Source organism: Neopsephotus bourkii, unplaced genomic scaffold (genome assembly GCF_033783945.1).
Source record: "Neopsephotus bourkii isolate Nb327-2 ecotype Australia unplaced genomic scaffold, CSIRO-AGI_Nbou_v1 NB_196, whole genome shotgun sequence".
In the NCBI taxonomy this organism is placed as follows: Eukaryota; Metazoa; Chordata; class Aves; order Psittaciformes; family Psittacidae; genus Neopsephotus; species Neopsephotus bourkii.
Genome location: NW_026900709.1, coordinates 16244054 through 16260128, shown reverse-complemented (window position 1 = coordinate 16260128; position 16075 = coordinate 16244054). Strand labels below are relative to the sequence as shown.

The 16075-nt window shown below is 36.6% G+C and overlaps 1 protein-coding gene across 7 annotated transcripts in view; it reads left to right on the top strand.

Annotated features, from left to right (window-relative positions):
• The window catches only part of SLC4A10 (solute carrier family 4 member 10), a 149861-nt gene extending 133844 nt beyond the window's left edge, over positions 1-16017 (top strand). For 5 of the 7 annotated variants that reach the window (XM_061344144.1, XM_061344127.1, XM_061344119.1 and 2 more), the window contains 7 exons: positions 1555-1806; positions 3081-3149; positions 5459-5632; positions 6227-6349; positions 9432-9499; positions 11041-11157; positions 15578-16017. In XM_061344144.1, the coding sequence (XP_061200128.1) occupies positions 1555-1806; positions 3081-3149; positions 5459-5632; positions 6227-6349; positions 9432-9499; positions 11041-11157; positions 15578-15644 (870 nt within the window). In that variant the 3' untranslated portion in view covers positions 15645-16017. Of the gene's footprint in view, positions 1-1554; positions 1807-3080; positions 3150-5458; positions 5633-6226; positions 6350-9431; positions 9500-11040; positions 11158-11841; positions 11881-14696; positions 14723-15577 lie in introns of all 7 variants that reach the window. The other 2 variants (XR_009724015.1, XM_061344151.1) reach the window with 2 other exon arrangements.
• The last annotated feature ends 58 nt before the right edge of the window (positions 16018-16075 follow it).

Sequence of the window (16075 nt, the reverse complement as noted above, 5' to 3'; positions counted from 1 at the left end):
ACAGAGTTTGTCAGGATGTGTCATGGAGATAAGACTCAAAAGCACTTTTGGGGAGTGAGGGAAGGTTGCTGGAGTTTATTCTTTTCGTTTTCTTTACATGAATTCCCCTTTTTAAGTAATGTAAGCAAATAAGATGGCATTTTCATTTTGATATGTGGCTTACATTTTCATAAACCCAGACGCTTCCCATTTTAGAAGTAAAAGTTGTCTTCAGAAAGAAATGATTTGTTTGCTTCCAGCTCGTTTTCCCCTCTTTTTTTATACTTCCCATAGCAAATTCTGAATAGTGCACATTTCAGCTTTTGGCAGTCTCTGTAGCAAACCCTTCCAAGTTTAGTTTAGTTACTTTTTTTATGTCAAAAGGCATTTGCATGGGTTTACAGGCAGAATTATGGTTCAACATGTTCACATTGTTTGCATGAACATCACTGTTTCATCAGACCATGACACTGGATTTGTTGCCATATTGTGAAATTTGGTGGAGATAACTACCTACCTGACTTTTTAAAGGAAGATAGCTTGAGTGCCTGCTTGCAGCTCTGTGGGTCCTGAATACTTCCTAAAATTGAAAAGAAATATCCCTCAGCTATGGTAACAGGTATCTGTACAACCAAGCTTGATGCATATCATTGGTCATTTTCAAGCACAGGTTGTACTTGCAGGTTTATGAATGTATCTTAAGGTTTTACCAAAGGGTTTTATCCCCTACTATAAAAGCAAAGCAACATCATCCTGTTGGTAAATGTATAGAGTATTTGACTACTACAGAGATGATCCAAACCCAAAGGTTTTGTGCTGACTTCTCATGTGAACGTTTGATACAACTTGTAAGTATTGATTAGAGAAACTAGTAAAACGGTGCCTGATGATGAATATTAATTTGTTGTTTAATGTAAAGCTTAATTATAGTTTAATTTCTTTTAATTTACAGCTATCTGCTCTTAGAGAACATGAAAGTGCATTAGTACTGTCATGTGCTTACCATGTATAAAAACTTTAAAAGAACTTATGTGATTTTATGGCTCTTTATAGAATAAACTGACTTTGGAAACATTAAGTAAAGGATTTTTGTGTAGAAAAGAATCAAAATACATATTTTTTTGACCTGTGTAATGATGGATGGAGTTTCTATTAAGATTAGTGCAGCAGCAAGTTGGCAGTGTGGCTGAATGTTCTGCTTACTGTTATCTACAAAAGAGATTGAGTTAAAACAGAAAATATGTATCTTTCTGTTGTCTTCCTAGTATCTGTTTTATAAGCAGGAAAGGTATTTGGTGCCCATTGTAAAGTGGAGTTATAATATATGCACTTAACTTGTAACTGGAATGAGTCTAATAACATAAAGCATTTCTTGTGAGCTAGCAGTAATTCCCCTTAGATAACCAGTTTGCCATCACTACTGCCCCAACCTGGATAACACATAAAGCTATTTTTGCTACAACTCACAAATCTTTTAACTGTCTCTAACTGTTCATTAGGAATGCCTACGAGGAGTGTTCTCCTCTATTCGTATACCATTTTACATCTTCTTGTTGTCATTACTTTTCTTAACAGAAAGGATGTGGATACCATCTCGACCTACTCATGGTGGCAGTCATGCTTGGAGTGTGCTCTATTATGGGATTGCCGTGGTTTGTTGCAGCTACTGTCCTCTCTATTTCCCATGTGAATAGCTTAAAACTGGAATCAGAGTGCTCTGCTCCAGGGGAGCAGCCAAAATTTCTTGGAATCCGTGAGCAAAGAGTCACTGGGCTCATGATTTTTATCCTTATGGGCTCGTCTGTCTTTTTGACAAGTATCCTGAAGGTAATTTGGGGAAGTAAGGAAAAGCTAAAGAATACTGCACTGCACTGAACATTTCACTGACATTAGTGTATTCTTTAATGAGTGTCCTCTCCAGGCATGTTACTCAGAAGCGCATGTTACACAATGAAAATCTAAAGTGGGATTCTAATTTTGCATAATAAAATGGTCAGGGTCATCTAACATTCTTGAAACAAAAACCTTATAATGAAAATCTGGCCTGACTGAAGTCAAAAGGAATCCTGCCATTGACCTGTACTATATAGAGATTCGCCCTTTTTTTATACTTTGGGCCCATGGCAAATTATCATGAAATGGTTATGCCTAAATTGTACCAAGAAGTAAATTTATTTAGAAAATTTAAAAACATTTTGTGATTTCTAGATAATGTAAAAATATTTTCACTGTTGCAAGAGAATTTTTGTGGCTCCTTTCTTGGAAACAAACATGGAAATTTGCTCATGCTGCCTGCATACACAGCACAGCTCACCAGTGTCCTGAAACTGGGTGTCTACTTATATGTCTGTGTAATGCCAGCTATATTCATAATTCTGTTTTTTAAGAATTATCTGGCCATTGGCTTCAGTAAGGTCAGACTTTGGCCTTGCATGTTGTCACAGTGAAGGCAATAAGCCCTTAGAACTTGTACTTCTCAGTAGTATTTTATTAAGTATATCATAAATCTTCACTTTGAAAACACATGAAACATGCATTTTATGTATTTAGTATTTAAAGCAGATACTTATCTGTGGAAATATTCCTTTACCTACACACTCTACACTAGGAGGCTGAACATTTAAAATAGCCTTTCACAAAACCATTCCTTAAGTCATTTACCCATGTTTAAATGCTTACAGCACAGAACATTTCTTTTAGCACTATGAAGTATTTTGTGTATGTCTTGAAGATTTTTCTGAGGATTATAGCTTTACTTTTTATTTAGATACTCTGCTGCGCAGTCTTTTAAGTAAAGAATTTGTCCGTCAAACACTTTATTTTTTGCACAGAGTTCTGTTAATTTTTCTAATAGTGAATAAAGTATTTTGTAATAACTGGCTGTGAAGGGAAAACAAAACAATAGAGCCAGATTCCTCTTTTGCTTTATGCTGAGAAGCATTATTAATTTGTAATTGAGTGACTCTGAATTTACAACTTGTCTGATTAATGCAGGCATATGGCGCTTTGAATTTCAACTGTTTAGAATGTCTTTCTAGAAGCATTTCAAATTGATAAATGGTATTTAATATGCTCTTACTTTTCTCTGCTTGTTTGCGCAGTTTATTCCTATGCCGGTACTTTATGGAGTATTTCTTTACATGGGTGCTTCATCTCTAAAGGGAATTCAGGTAAAATGGATTTATGAAGACTGTGTTATTGATGATGCTTGCTATAAAATGTGTAGTTATCACATTATTTTATTATCTTTTGTGTATACTCTTAAAGGAATATTGCCAACCTTAAATTCTTGAAAGTGACTCACTTAAAAGAGAAAATGGATTCTCTCTAAATAGAGTATTCCCTTTAGGCAGTGTGCTCCAATTTTTTATTTTTTAGGTGCTGATTTTTCTGCCCTCCCTTGTTATCAAGGGTATTTGGCTGAGCCTAAAAACTGAGTGATAACAATCAGGAGCTCTTCCCTCTCCCCTGCCTCCCTGTTCACTCTTGCCTGCTGCCTTTTCAGTTTCCAAGTTGGTGTCTTTGTAGTGGTACACTTGATCTTGAACTTTGCCTTTAGGAGGCTTTTGGCTGAGTTGCCCTCAAACTAACACAGGTGACATTTTGAAGGTATTTCCTACGCAAATAAAGGGCAAAGGCAGGAAAATGGAACTATTGCAAGTCCCATGGTAAGTGGAACTCTTGCAAGTTCTGTGCTACTTAATTTCTGGCTTCAGGGATGAAGGACAAGTGTAGTGGAAGGGCAGCATTCCTGCAGTGGCCTTAAGTAGGAGTCCCTGACCAAAACCAGGCACTCCAGCTTTCCGGTCAGGGTTGGTCGTGGTACCCTGTGTGCCATTTCTCCTGGATGACTGCAGTGTTAAATGGCATGGTTGTCAAATCTTTTAGCCTGACATACTCAAATTTTCAGTTGTGCTTTTGTTGAAAGTTGAGGAAGTGTACATTTCCCAAGATGACAGAGAAAGAACAATCACATGATGGAAACATGACTTGTACTGTACAAAAGGCTGTCAAATACAAAGAGCAAAGAAAATGCCCGATTGTTTCTTTCATTATATTTAAATTCTTTACTGAGAGTTAAAAATGTCTTGCCTTTTTTTTACCTATTATTTATAGGCAAAGCTGGGAACATCTCTTAGTTTTTGATTAGTGTTTTTCTGTTCAGGGACTTTTTTTAATAACTTTTCCTAGCTCTTTACCATGTGGGTTGATATTCTAAGGAGTGTAGTTTGTTTTTTACTAAGGTTTAGATAATTTAAGCTTAATATGGTTCAGCTGTTTCTCAGAACAAGGGTAGGAGAAAGTACTCCATTGAGGAGTTGTTTTCAGGCATGCTAAAATCTGGCTCCCTTTACTCGGAAAAGTGATAGCATCTCCCTTCCTTCCTCTCTCCCGCAAGCTGGGACAAGGAATGGAGATTTGATGTTTTTTTGTGGGAGGATGTGCTTTTTGCTGTTTCTGTGAAAAAGAAATCTGCTCAAATCTGGCCAAATTATCTGCTTTAAAAAAAACCGCATTTTGCACATGCTCAGTAAAAATTCCTGAAACATGAAATTCCTGAAGGCTGTTTGAATGTAGCATAGCTCATCCATGCAAGGAGAAACGGTGCATTACCATCTTCGCTGTGCCATAGCAGGTGACACAAAGTCCTGGATCAGTGAGGAATCAAATAGGTCTGAAAAACAATAACCTCTCATGTACATTCCTAACAGCATGACAGTTGGCTGTCTGGCATTCCTTTGGTTGGTTGGTTGGTTCGTTTGGGTATATTTTTTTTGTTCCTGGTTTTGTGAACAAAGTATAACAGGGAACAGCCTGGGATAAAGTGTCTGCTGAAGTACACACAGGAGCTAGAAGACTGAAGAGATCCCTTCATGATCAGCTTTTTGTGTGCTAAAGAAAACAGAGCTTAGTTGTTGAAAAAACAAGATTTAGAATGTATTAGAAAGATGGTGTAATAGTGGGTTTGCCCAACAGGACCAATGAGCTTCCATTCAGTTTGAATCATAATTGATTCATGTCTACTCTGAAGTCTGGCTTTGCCTAACTTGAACAATTCTTGACTTGAAATCTTAGCAGTATTATTTTAAAGTAACTGTTTTCTTTGTGTATAACGTATTATATAGTTATGAGCAGGATGTTTCTTAGCATATGACTATGCAATGTAATTCAGTGGAATCCAGTATCTAAGCACATAGAAATATGTAAGGAGGCAAATGTGTATTGAAATTGAAAGGAACTTAAGAAATATAACTGACTAAATTCTTACTCTTATGGCTCAGCTGGAAAGAAGATGAGTCCTTTACTGCTGTGTACTTTTGACTAGTATAGATTCATGGCTCATGTGCACCGAAATTTCTGCACAGCTTTTGCCTTTAGAATAAGCCAGAAATGAAGGATATTCAGTCAGTGTGTGAATGTCAGCATAGGTGATCCTACAGCTCATTTAGATGCAAACTTTAAAAACTTTATCTTTCAGCTTTTTGACAGGATAAAGTTGTTCTGGATGCCTGCAAAGCACCAGCCAGATTTTATTTATCTGAGGCATGTTCCTCTTAGAAAGGTCCATCTCTTCACCATAATTCAGCTGAGTTGTCTTGTGCTTCTGTGGATTATAAAGGTTTCAAGAGCTGCCATTGTCTTCCCTATGATGGTATGAAATGCCTTTTAATTCTTCTAAAAATGACTTTTATTTTACTTGTGGATATTTATTACTGAAGAAAAACATTAATTGTGGGCAGGTAATCACAAAATTGCTTTGCCTCAGTGTTCAAGAACAGTTCATACTGTATTAAGGAAACATTTTACACATTACCTCTTGTTTGATTCTGGGTTGCACTCTGTTTGCGTGTGGGGATAGCCCAAGTGTGTATTCTCTTAGGGAGAATTCTTCTCTTGGAAAAAAAAAGAAAAGAACATTCACCCATTAAGGAGCTTGTTCATTGCACTGAGGAATTTTACCGATAGTTCTGTGTCTTGCTGGCAATAAAAATCTATTCTGCTGCTTAATAGATCTCTCTGATTATCTCACTAATTCAAAACAAGAAGTATCTCTGACCTCAGTGATTGCTAAATGTTTCAAGTCAGACTTCCTCTGAACAAAGGGCAACCAGCGGTTGGCCTGTCCAAATTAAAGGATGAAATTCTAGCTGTAAACTGTGATCATTTTTGAAAGTATTTCTCTACAAGCATATTTGTCAGGTTTACTTGCTTAATTTCTTAATTGTTTGAATTAATATCTTTACAGGTCCTAGCTTTGGTGTTTGTCCGAAAACTCATGGATTTCTTTTTTACTAAGCGGGAGCTCAGCTGGTTAGATGATTTGATGCCTGAGAGCAAGAAAAAGAAACTGGAAGATGCTGAGAAAGAGGTGGGTCATGGTTTCAGGGTTTCTTTTGGTGTTTCTCCTTCATTAAAAAGAAATTTAGGGAAAATTCTGTAAATAAGGCATATTCCATGCAACAGGCAAACTTGTTAATATTATCCAAAGTGTAATATTGTACTGTTTTACAGAAGTCCTTCTAAGGTTGCAAATCTAATTAGATTAGGTCTAATCCCATTTAGGTGGGGATGTCTAATAGGTGTAGATTCTTATGCTACCGTACTATCATATAACATAGTATCTACAGTGTTCCTGGGGATTGCTTCTGAGATCTGCTTAGATGAAGTGCAGGCGTGAACTTGTAGGAAAGTCCTCAGATGCCTGGGGCACTGTTGACTGTTTCAGATCTGTACTCCTTGTCTTCTTTCAAAGAATATGCATTTAAAATCATTTCTTATAAACTTAATACAGGACAGATTATTACACATTTCTACTCAGAATGTTCCTGTGTTTTGACAGTGAAACACTTTTTTCTGACTATAGCCTTCTAACCAGTTTTTCATCAGTTTGATAGTATTTTCATCTAGTTGCTGCTTTGTGAATTGCTTGTTTGAATATCTCATAAAACTGTGGGAATATTAAGTAACTTTATGTGCAAAGGATGGAGGTCTTCATCCTTTGTCCCTGGTTATCAGCCACCTGATCAGTGTCAACGGTTAGGGAACGTCAGTATCGGGCCCAAAGAAATGAGGCTCAAATCACTAAGTGCAGGAGCAGTAGGTAGAATATGTTGGTGCCAGGCTATTTTAAATGGGAGTCGTGTATTCTGCATCAGCACTTTTAAATGGTAGCATGGTGTGAGGCTGAGGTGACAGTGGGAAGTGAAGGTGTAGGTAATGGCATGTGGTGTTGCCAGGCTGTGGTCACTTCTAGGTGGGAGTGCGCTGGGGACAGTTGTGCACATGACCTCTAAGGTGCCCTAAAGACCTGTGAGACTTAATCTTTTGGTGGTACAATGGTACTGCAAAAACTAAACAATGTGAATGGATAGATCAGCAATTTATCCTTAGGGATACCCTGAGATGTGATCCAAGAGTCGTGAATTGGTGTGTGTAAAGATCCCCATTGGTAAGTCTATTTGCAGAAATAGGTCATGAACTAATAATTTGAACAAGTAACTATGAAAACTAGATTTCTCTGCCTCTACAATTCCTCTGAGACCTTTGATAACTCACTGCCTTATCTTTAAGCTGGAGAACAGTAACTTCGCTTTCCTTGACACATTAAACTTCCTAGTTTCATAGAATACGTTTTGGGGTAAACGTTTTACCAAGGTGATAAACATCATGATGACTATTTACTATTTAGTATGTGCCTGTAAAACTACCATCTGCAATTAAAATATGTGAGTCATTGTGTTCCCCCTTGAATTGAAGAGAGTTGTTTCATCACAGCATCTGTTGTCATCACAATTCAGAGTAACCAGAAGTAACCTAGGTAGTAGCTCTTTTCTTGTGGCTCTAGTTACTGGAACTAATTCTTTGTTATCCTTACGTTTTGGTTATATGTCACTTTTCTTCCCATGCTTGATAGGATGGCATCAGAAAACAAACCTGGGGAAGTATACTGGTGTTACTTTATTTCATTCACTGTCTATTTTGAGAGGTTATTTTTACATATTTTGGCATTTCTAAATATTTGGAGCTATTATTAAAACTGTTCAACTGTCAAAAACTTAGGAAGCTGTGAAGCCTGGAAATGACAAATTAACTAGTAATAAAACTTCTGACATGTAGCCTAAGGAATTAATTGGAGAGTTGCTATCACACGGCTTTTAAAAATAGAAGTATTCTACCCACAAGAATATTCAGAAATATAGTTGACAAGATCTGAAACTTATTTGATTGGATCCTCATTTCATCACTTAAGTTGTTTTTATATTTTTAGGCCATGTTTTTTCAAGGCTTTAGATTTATAGTGGATATTATACATGCCTTCTCCTCACAGACCTCATTTGGAAGCCACTTTGATGTTAACCAATTAAGTCTTTTCAAGCCAGGAATGAACAAAGTGGCTTCTCCCATTTGGAGAAAAAGTGTATTGTGATTTATAAAATAGCTGTAATAGTAAAACTTAGAAGGGAAAAAATAATCTATGCATAGAGGACTTAAATTCTACTATTTTGGATAACTGGCTCTTCCAACTAATACCAGCTTTTCAGTGTGTGTGATGCATGTGGGGTTTTGGGTGATCTGCCAGGAAATGGTAAGCTCTCTTTTTGGGAGAGCCTACTCACACTTTCAGACAGGCACCAGGGTAAACTGTTACAAAGCCGTATAACGGGAGAAAAAGATGTGGAGGTCTCTGGGCGTCTTGTTATGCTCATAGCGTGTACATACACATACACATTGCAACAGTTTAGGGCAGGATTTGACTATTACATTCATGTGAAGGCTTCTGGCTGCGGTTTTCCTGACCTAACAGAAGTGTGAACCTTGAGGATCCTCCTCCTGGAGCTTTGTGCTGATGTCAGAGCAACAGACTCTTTTCCTGTATTCTTGCAGGCAGGACGTGGTGTTTGAGGGGTGTTGCTTTGTTCTCCTCCTAAGACAGATTTTCTAAATTTGTGATTATTTCACAAAAGGATTGTTGGTAGAGGGGTCTTCACTTCCTGTTACTCAGAGAAGTTTCTTCCCTTCATGTGAAAACTGATTTTTGGTGTCTTGTTTCACTACCTTTCACTGCAATAAGACTTCGTTAATATTAAAACTGTGTGTGCAGCCTTAATCTTGACTTAGCTATTTTTTTGCATGTTAGCATTACAATGCATATATCCTGTTATGCATGGTATTTAAAATTTGCCATACTGTTGCTCACTCAGTGTTGCTTTCTCTTTCTTTCTTGTTACAAAAGTGTCTCCTCTATTTGGCATTGGAAAATAACATTAGGTGAAGACACATACTTTAAAATAGAAGAGGTTTTAAATATCAAATATGTACATTAAGAAAGTTGAAAAGTATGTTATTTTAAGAAGTTCAAATAAATACTTAAAGAAAAATGGAAAGAGGATTAAAGTACATAAATTTCACATCATCATATCGTGTCTCATATCTAAATTCCTTCCTTTTAGGAAGAGCAAAGTATGCTAGCAATGGAAGAGGAAGGAACTGTTCAGTTACCACTGGAAGGACATTACAGGTAAAATATACCTTTCCTCTTTTAGGTGAGTTGCAATTAAACAAATCAAATAAACATGCCACAATATTTATTCTTAATGCTTACTAAATGTTAGGAGGGTGTTTGTCTGGTAGTAGAGTACAGTTAGCTGAACTGAACCATATACTTCAGCATTCAACAATCTCAGCCCTTTTTTAGTCTTTCCACGTGATCTCGTGGTCCCTAAGAAAAGGCCACATTGGGTGAAGTTTTCCCTTGGGCAGGACTGCAGGATCAGGCCATTCATAACAAGCTTTCTGATGCGCACGGCAGGGAAGGAAGATGTAGAGCAGGTCAAACCATTCAGTCTGATGCTAGCAGGGAGCCAGAAGTTTTGAAAACACCCCAGAAAAGCTAGGTTCTTACAGCATTACATTATAAAACATTCTAATTAAGACCCTATCCATTTGAGATAATAAGTGAATCAAGAGCTGTCAGGGTAGATAAAGCATAATGTGGGGTTGACACAACTTAAAAACCATGAGCACCCATGTTATAGCTAGTAATAATACACAGGGCCAGCCCATAAGGACTTACTCTCATTTTCAGAAAGTTCTTAATAAAGATTTGAAATATCTGGTGATAGTAACCTCTGCATTAATGAGAGTTTATAGAAACAGTCTCAAGAGTGGCTTTTTCTGTTACATTTTAACACAAAGTGACCCTAATGTCTCATAAGGCAATAGCAGTCTGTGTCTCTGAAAAATCCCAGTCTATTTCTCACTTTTGATTCATCACACCACCCTAAATGGTCTGTTTTTTTTTTTTCTTTTGTCCATACCTTTGTGTTCTACTTTATATTAGCAGTGGTTAGCTTAATTTATTTTGAGGTGTGATCTATATTGAGCTGTAGTTTATTTTGATAGAGTTGCCTGGGTAATACCTGACTTTCTCTACTGTCAGGGTCACAGTCCTACAGCTAAAAGGAAGTCAAGATACTGGTTAATAAAGTGGTTCCCCAAAACCCTATGCAAACAAGTTTACTGAGGGCTTACTAAGTGTCAAGCCATATATAAACTGTGAAGTCAGGACAAGCAGGCCCTCTAAACATTTAAGAGACTATTATTCTTAAGTGTTTAAATATGTATTTGGAGCAGTCAAGATTTTTGATTGCTTTTAAAATTGTTTTAAAAGCAGATGGAGTTTCAGAGCATAAGTACTTTGAGAACTGTTATAGGAGCTCTTAGGATTCTTGTTTAATCCATCTATGCCACTGCATGCTGAGGTATCTTGGGCAATATTTAATTTTACAGTTCCTCATTTTTCTCCATTATTTGTAAGTTACACAATATACTTTCTTGACATTACTGTGATTAATTGCTGTTGGAGGAGGAAAATACTCAAAAGTGAGAAGCTGTTTTAAGAGAATTTTTAAGTCATTGTTCAGGATTTTTTAAGTTAAACATAATTTGTTAACTTACATTGCACTTACTGTCATCACTATCAATTTTCAAGGACTTTTATAGTTAATAAGTAACAAAGACTGATTGCTCATTGTTTTATTGTGTTTAATTCTTGCCTAGAGATGACCCATCTGTGATAAACATTTCGGATGAAATGGCAAAAACTGCTGTGTGGAAGACATTGTTGATATCCTCAGAGAATGCAAAAGATAAGGAGTCAAGCTTTCCTTCTAAAAGGTTTTAATATTTTTTTACTTCATTGTACTTTATGTGTTGGTGTCAAACCAATATCAGAATATTGTGAATATTGTGCTAGGGATTAGAAAGATTTCTAGCGGCTTGCAGAAGCCTTTCTTGAGGCTTCTTTGTATTTACATCCAGTCATAATATTCTGAGCTCAAAAACCCACAAATGCACTATTTATTTAAAAAAAACCCCAAACCACAAGTATTTGCATGCTACTTAGTTATGCTACAGTGAAAAATGAAGTTGAGCATGAGTGATGCTTGTGTGATGAACCACCAGCCTACACCTGGATATTGCACAACAGCTGTTGTGTGTTCTGCTTGCTTTTGTTCTTTCCTCTTGAAAAATAAGTGGTCATCACTGCCCTGGAAATATTTATATGAAGGACTGAGTACTCTGAATGCAATCGACTAATATTTGCAGTGAAAATACTTTCAAGATTGCATTACTTCCTTTAATTTCTTTTGCCTTCTTGCCTTGTACTCGAAACAGTTAAATACATTTAAATTTTAGTTGAGACAAATATAAAATGAAGCACTGATGTTCTGTCTGCGCTATAGGTGTTATGTGAATAATAGTAAACACAAGCACAGTAGGATCCTAAGATAAATTTTCCTCTTCGTAGATTTTAAATTTATCTATTTCTACTTGTTTCACACCACATTTTGTCATAAGCTCCCCTTCCTAATTACTCTAGAAGCTGATTCCCCAAAGGTAAGACCTTATCTCCCAACCTTTTCCTTGATTGTATCTTTGAATTCAAACTTCACCTAGGAACCCAAATGACTTGACTTTCTGTAGTTTTTGGGGAGAGAGAATGAAAAATTTCGAATAGGAATGTAAAATATATTCATTAAAGTCCTTAATATTACAATCTAAAATTTATTTTGTATTAAAGATAGAAGCTGTAGATGTAGTATATTTAAATATTAAATGGAATTAATTCTTAGAACTCTTAAATATTTCAAAATATAAAGTTATATTCTGCCCCTTTCTAAAGCTAGTTTTCAAAACAAGTGCCATGTTTGAAACAGCTACTCATTGTTCTGTGGTGAAAACATGCAGTAAGAGAAAAAATCCTGTAGGAAAATAAATTGTTTAAAATGTTATTGCCCCAAAATGGCATGCTGCCTTTCAGTGTTGTTCCTACCCGTAAATAGCATAAACAAAATGATCAGCTGATGACCAGATAAATCATTTCAGACACCCATGGAGCAGCTGATTAATGTGATCATTTTAATTCTGTTTCACTGACAGCCAAAATAGCACTGTAGTTCTGATTTGCTTTCCACCCTCAGCTGAAAAGAACCATGTCACAGTGAAATCCATGTGGTGCATGGGAGAAGAATGTACAGTAGGGTCTTCTTACATTATATGCTTCTCTGTCCAGGCTGTGAAAGCCTGGAGAAAGAGAAGAAACTGATGTGGTGCATTCACAGCCACTGGGTATGCAGTAGTTCTATTTTTCTCCAGTTCCTATTGTTTTCCTTGATGGTATGATAGATTATGTAAACATGTACTGGTTTTAGCTGAAATATTCAAAGATCCTTTGAGCAAAGAGCATCTACGTAAGACTGTGGCTGAGACAGTATTGGCAAAATAAGATTTGGCCTTTCCACTGCAGTAAAATAGTAACTAATTTTCTAATGAGCTCATTTTCAATCTGTTCTTTTATCTTTGGCTGTGAAAGCAAAGTCTTAGGTGGAAAGGAACAGTTTGATGGTTTTAGGTATGAGTGTCCTGTTGTAAAGGAGCAACTTCTTAAAGAATCTGAAACCTGCTTTTTCACGTGCTCTAGCTTGTCTCAGATTCTCAGACAGAAGTAGATTCAAAGAACTTTAAACCTCTGATAGGCAAAACCGTAACACATTAATCTTAAATCTTACTAGAGACATAGCTAAAGAAACATTATATTCCTAAATAAATGTATCACTACATGAAGATATAATTCAATCCTAGGTAAGTACTGAGAAAAAGAAAGCTTGGAATGGTGGCAGTTATAAGGATAATTTTTGCAAATGATCAAACTGATCAATTTTGCATTACACAATTCCCTTTGGTGAAGGGTATCTTACCATAGGGGGCAAAAAAATCATGTTGTTTTCTGACTAATTTTATTGATGCCTTTTGAAGTTCAGCTACAGCAGTGTTTTAATACTCTTTTTCCTCTTGTCAGGTCTGCTTGCTTACACTAATATCCCAACATACTACTAAATGGGGATAATTAAATTATGATTCTGTATGATGCTTTTACGTAAGGCACTGATCAATTAACAGCATAGGGTGATTTCTGGAATTTGTAAGATCTGGAAATTCTTCGTACTAATTAAATATTGAGTTGACATAGCTAATGAAAGACTGGCCAATAATCAACTAAGATCATCTTCAAAGAGATTTCAAGCACGAAGGGTTTACACAGATGACTTCTCAGCCTGATGCATGGATAATACCTATCATACCATCTGCGTAGCAGTACAGTTGTGTGACAGTTACATCCCAGACTCACAGCACCATTTGTCTAATTTTAACCAACTGTTGTTTAACTATACTTTACAATTTTCCCACCTTAATTTTTCACTATTATAACTCCTATGGCCCTACAGGTCTCTCCTTTTGAGCATGTCTTGGTAAAACTGAACACCTAGGCACCTATCTGAAACACAGCACTCTTTGGTACATATAATTAATTATTCCTCTGTCTTTGCTTATAATATTAAGCCCTTCAGACAGCAGTGTCAAAATACTTGCAGAAGATTTGACCATGTATAGAAGGAAGGGTACTGGAGAAGTCTATCACTTTGTAGACTGTGTGAGTCCCCTTCTCTACCTGAAGATAGAGATGATACAGAAGATGCAGGATGCAAATCCGTCTTCCCAAACCCTCCATCTCAGGCTTGATAGACTACTCCCTCGGTAGGGAGGAGTAGAATGCCAAGTCTCTTACAGATCTGGCAGTAATCTGTTTTACTGGTAAAATGTTGGACTTGTCCTTTTTTAGTTTCCAATTTCTCATGACACTGAAGCCCACATCTGCAGGTGATTCTCAGGGATGTGAATCCTAAATAGATGGAAGACTTTCTTGGTATCATGGAGGCCCCTAAACCACCGGAATATTTTAAGACTGTAAGGCAACAACACATCTTCACTGTTTGCTTTTACTAAGCACAGGTAACTCTCAGCCTGCTGTACTGCTGTACTTTAAATTCACCCCCCAGGAATTTGTTTGCATACCCTTTGTGTGCAGAAAGTGTAACATACCCAATTCTATCACTGTTCTACAGAAGGTGATAGATTTGGCAGTTGAGGTGGCAGAAGTTGGTATTCTTTAGCTATTTCCATTAACACCTCTGGAAGCTGCCATAGGCATAGAAGTAAGCTTTGGCTGAACTGAATTGTATCCTTAAAGCAATTTTTATGTGAAGAAAAATGTCAGATGATTGTAAAATTGTGCATGAATCACCTTAAGAATTTGAGAATTGATCTTGCTTTTTTTAAGCCTTGTGTAACAGCCTATTTCTCATTCATTCTAGTTAAGGAATTATTCCCATGAAACCTGGTAGGTTATGTGCTTGATACAGGTTTGTTCTCAGAACCATCTTTTTTCTTTTTTTAGATACCCTGCCACTCTTTGTTAAAGGCTTGATTTGCCCATGTCATGAGAGCCTCTTTGCATTTTCCTAGTGTGACTGAAACTCATTGCAAGAACGTGGTTTTTTATTTATGCTGTTTTAAATTAAGAACTTCTTCACCAAAACAATATCATCTGCTTTGCACATATATTGGTTTCTCTAGGCAAATCAACAGTGTCATAACTGGAAGGAAGCTGAATCCAAATCTGAACTCTGCTTCAGAGTTCTTATTGATACGGTTTTTGTAAAATCTTTCAGGCTTTACGGGTCAAAACGGGGAATATTGTCAGTCCCCAGCCCCCATGCTTTTTCCTGCCAATACTACAGCTGAAAATTGGCTTGCACTGCTATAGTTCAGAGACATTCCTTCTAAATTTACATTGAGCAACAGAATACATTTTGAAGACAAGAAGTACTTGTGACCTCTTGTTTGTGCCATTAAGAAAATGCCAGTGTTGTCTGAGAACTGTACCATTGCCATCATCTAATCAATTAACAGTTGTATTTGCCAAAAAAGAAATAATAAAGAAGTGGCTGCCTTTGCTTGCATGCTGGCTGACGTCTGTCTGTACATCTTAAGTTCTCTATCTATCTCATCACTAAAATGCTGGCTGATGTCTTCTGCACCATTCGGCACAAACTTTCACTTGCTTCCCAGTTTGTGCTATGCAGCATGAAAGAAAGATTAATGAAAATATCAGTGCAGTGTTGGTTTTCAGGTACATCGTTAATATACACAGTAGTGCTACTGTAACTCTTTTTTTTTCCTCTTCTTTTCCTAGTGCTGAAATCAGAAAAGAGAAGAAAGCTGACTCAGGGAAAGGTGTTGACCGGGAGACTTGTCTATGACTTGTTCTTCAACTAATTTTTTTACAAATGAATGAAAGGAGTGCCACAACCACTAAATAGATATGATTTACCGTGTAACTTTTGTCTTTCATCTCAAACTAGCACAGGTAATGTAGTGCAATATTTGTCTCATTTCACCTTGTCTACATATCTGTATCATCTAGTATCTGTGTAAACGTCTGCAGTAGCCAATGCAAAAAAATCTTTATGTTCTTTGCTGATACTGGCCGTTTATCAGTGTTTGTACCAGAAATCTAACAAGCAAATTTTCTTTCAAATTCAACTTTCCTGGTAATAGGTTTGTACTGTATTTTACTACTTTTTCTGTGTGAGAATACTTACTGATCTTCATTCAAGATTAAAAACCACCTAACTCACGTAAATGATTTCAGGAAAGCCAAACTGACAGCAAACATTAAAGAAGTTTTTAA